The 3,014-nt window shown below is 47.3% G+C and overlaps 1 protein-coding gene across 1 annotated transcript in view; it reads left to right on the top strand.

Moving 5' to 3' along the window:
• The window catches only part of COQ10A (coenzyme Q10A), a 17,395-nt gene that overhangs the window by 6,620 nt on the left and 7,761 nt on the right, over window positions 1-3,014 (top strand). The window contains exons 2-4 of the mRNA XM_015423650.1: window positions 1,426-1,587; window positions 2,338-2,530; window positions 2,937-3,006. Coding sequence (XP_015279136.1) covers window positions 1,426-1,587; window positions 2,338-2,530; window positions 2,937-3,006 — 425 coding nt within the window. The remainder of the gene's footprint in view (window positions 1-1,425; window positions 1,588-2,337; window positions 2,531-2,936; window positions 3,007-3,014) is intronic.

Here is a 3,014-nt window from a genome sequence, read left to right as displayed (position 1 = left end):
GCAACTCACGTGACACAGTGGGAGGGCTTAGTGGCAGTTGTAAGTCAGTCAAGAGCTGTGAGTCATGCCGGTGCAGAAGGAAGTGCACACAGAGACTCGGATAACCTTGTCTGATGCTTCCTGCCCTGCAATTTTGAGCAAGCTGTGGAGGAGGAAACCACCTTACTGTTTATGGAAGTATTTTATTAGGGTCACCATATTTTGAAAAGCAAGAAAGAGGACATGTTTCCAGACGGACTACTCCACGGAAGTGATCACTATGGCAAATCTAATTTTAAATACCCCTACTATTTAAGCTGTGATAATTGCTACTAACTAGGAATATTCCTGACCTTCCAACCCCAAAAGAGGACATTTAAAAAGAGCCCAAAAGAGGATAGACATAAAAAAAGAGGATGTCCTCTAAAAAGAGGACATCTGGTAACCCCAGGCGTTGTACGTATAGCCTTGTAGTCTGTCTTGTGTCCCAGTAAGATTGGTGGACCATAAACAAACATCATGCACAATCCACAGGGAAGTTCAAGTTTCATTGAAATGAAAGGGATCTGCAGTAACCCTGGTAGCACTGTCATGCAGTTACCAGTGATCTCAGTGGTCTCGCGCAGGAGAACTTCCTGGTGGATTGAATCCTATGAGTGACCTTTGTTAGTCTGTCACATCATCCTTCTTTTTGCTTTGGCAGATGGGTTATGCATTTCCACAAGAGACAGACGCTCTTGCAAGGCTAAGAAATTATTGCGGTGGCTCAAGTGGTTAAGACGCTGAACTGCAGGCTGTGGAAGGGCGGTAGTTCAGCAGTTCAAGACCCAAGTGCCACATGATGGAGTGAGCTCCCGTCTCTAGTTCCAGCTCCTGCCAACCTAGCAGTTCGAAAGCAAGAAACTGCAAGTAGATAAATAGGTACCACTCCAGTGGGAAGGTAACAGCGTTCCGTGCACCTTGGTGTTTAGTCATGCCGCCACATGACCACGGAAACGTCTTCGGACAGCGCTGGCTCTTCGGCTTTGAAATGGAGATGAGCACTGCAACCCTAGAGTCGGATTCGACTGGCTTTCGAGCAAGGGAACCTTTACCTTTACCTATAGAGGTAGTGTAGGAGCCTCAGGAAGAACAAGGGCCATTGTCCTTGGAGGGTGATTTGCCCAGGATCAATCAGTCTTGCCAACTGGTATCCCTATGGAAGGGACGTGTGAGAGGTGTTTGCATTTCCCTCTAGTATGTTATAGGGTTCAAATGCGGAAGATAGTTCTAGGTCATGCTTCTTTGAAATACATCAGTGAATAAAGAAGTGGACTGTTAAAAGCTGACATGAATGCCCCCATCTTGTTTTTGTTAATGTTCATAATGAAGTGCGACCCCTTTATGATTAATCTCTAATAAGGCGAAGTGCATTTTCCAAGCCCACTAATTCCAAGGGATTTATAGTTTCAGGCACATGCCATCCTGTGGGATTCTGATGATCCGCGCTCCCCATGCTGCTGGAAACCTCGATTGGGATCTCAGTTCCCAGCACAGCCGGACATTCATCAACTTTACGGGGCCTTTCACCAACAAACGGAAGGAATATTCAGAAAGGAGGATCATTGGGTGAGCAGGCTCATTTCACAAGAAGATGAATGGGCTCTTTGTGCTTAGAGGAAAGGTACATGGCGTGTTGGCCTGACCTGTAGGACTTGTCTGAGCATCTTTCACCTTACTTTCCTCAGAGGTCATAGCCAGCACGAAAGGACCCTAGCATGGGACTGCAGAGGGTCAGTTTCTAGCACTGTGTTTGAGCTTGAACAAGCCATTAAGTTCTTGGTAGATGGGAGACAATGCTACTTGTAGGTAGGCTTACCTCAGAGCATGTCAAAGAGCCAATTTTCACTGGGTGTGGCTGCAGCCATTCTGCTTTTACTTAACCTTTATTGATAAATTCCCTGTGCACTTGAGTTAGGTAGTGGCTCGAGTTTCCTGCTAGATGTACTAGCCAGTTTGTTAGCCAATTTGGTGTAGTGGTTAGGTGCGCAGACTCTAATCTGGGAGAACCGGGTTTGATTCCCCACTCCTCCACTTGCACCTGGCTGGATGACCTTGGGAAAGCCATAGTTCTGGCACAGCTGTTCTTGAAAAAGAGCAGTTTCTGTCAGAGCTCTCTCAGCCCCACCCACCTCACAGGGTTTCTGTTGTGGGGAGGGGAAGGGGAAGGCGTTTGTGAGCCGCTCTGAGACTCCCTTGGGTAGTGAAGGGTGGGGTATAAATCCAATCTCTTCTCTCTTCTTCTTCGACTTAATAAACTAACATCATGAGACTGTAAGTGCTGCATGGCTCCTGAATTTATTCTTCTATTACTTGCAGGTACTCCATGCAGGAAATGTATGATGTTGTGTCCAATGTGGATGAATACAAGGACTTTGTTCCTTGGTGCAAAAAATCACTTGTGGTCTCTAAGCGCACAGGCCATGCAAAGGCCCAACTGGAAGTTGGATTCCCTCCCATTGTGGAACGTTACACATCCATTGTGACGTTGGTGCGGCCCCATATGGTGAAGGTGCGTCTTAGTGTGTTTCTGTCTGTGAATTTCTCCAGGGTGAGGATTCTCTGACACTTAAAGCACTTTTGTTAAGAACAGACACCCTGAATGAGCAATCTGCCCCCCCACTCAGATATCATTTCAGTAGGTCAGTTTGTAGAAATATGGAAGACTGGTGGGTGAGTGGGTGGGGTGGAACCCTGTTTTGCTTCCAACTTAGACACCGCTTGGGCCAGCAGTGGGTTCTCCATTGCAGATGCAGTCTGAAGGCTGACAGATGAACGGAGGCCATGGAACTGTGATTGGCACTCGGAGTCTGCATCGGCCTCTGCGATGCTTGCATGATCCTTGGTAGTCATGCAGAATCAGGACAGGCCTTATTAGAAATGTCGTCCCCTGACGCTGCCTCTGTTCTTTCCCTCAGGCTGTCTGCACAGATGGAAAGCTATTCAACCATTTGGAGACTAGCTGGCGTTTCAGCCCTGGCATTCCTGGCTAACCT

This window comes from Gekko japonicus, unplaced genomic scaffold (assembly GCF_001447785.1).
Source record: "Gekko japonicus isolate JY-2015 unplaced genomic scaffold, Gekko_japonicus_V1.1 scaffold33, whole genome shotgun sequence".
NCBI classification, from domain to species: Eukaryota; Metazoa; Chordata; class Lepidosauria; order Squamata; family Gekkonidae; genus Gekko; species Gekko japonicus.
Note: the sequence above shows the minus strand (reverse complement) of the source record. Positions and strands in the feature narration are given on the sequence as shown.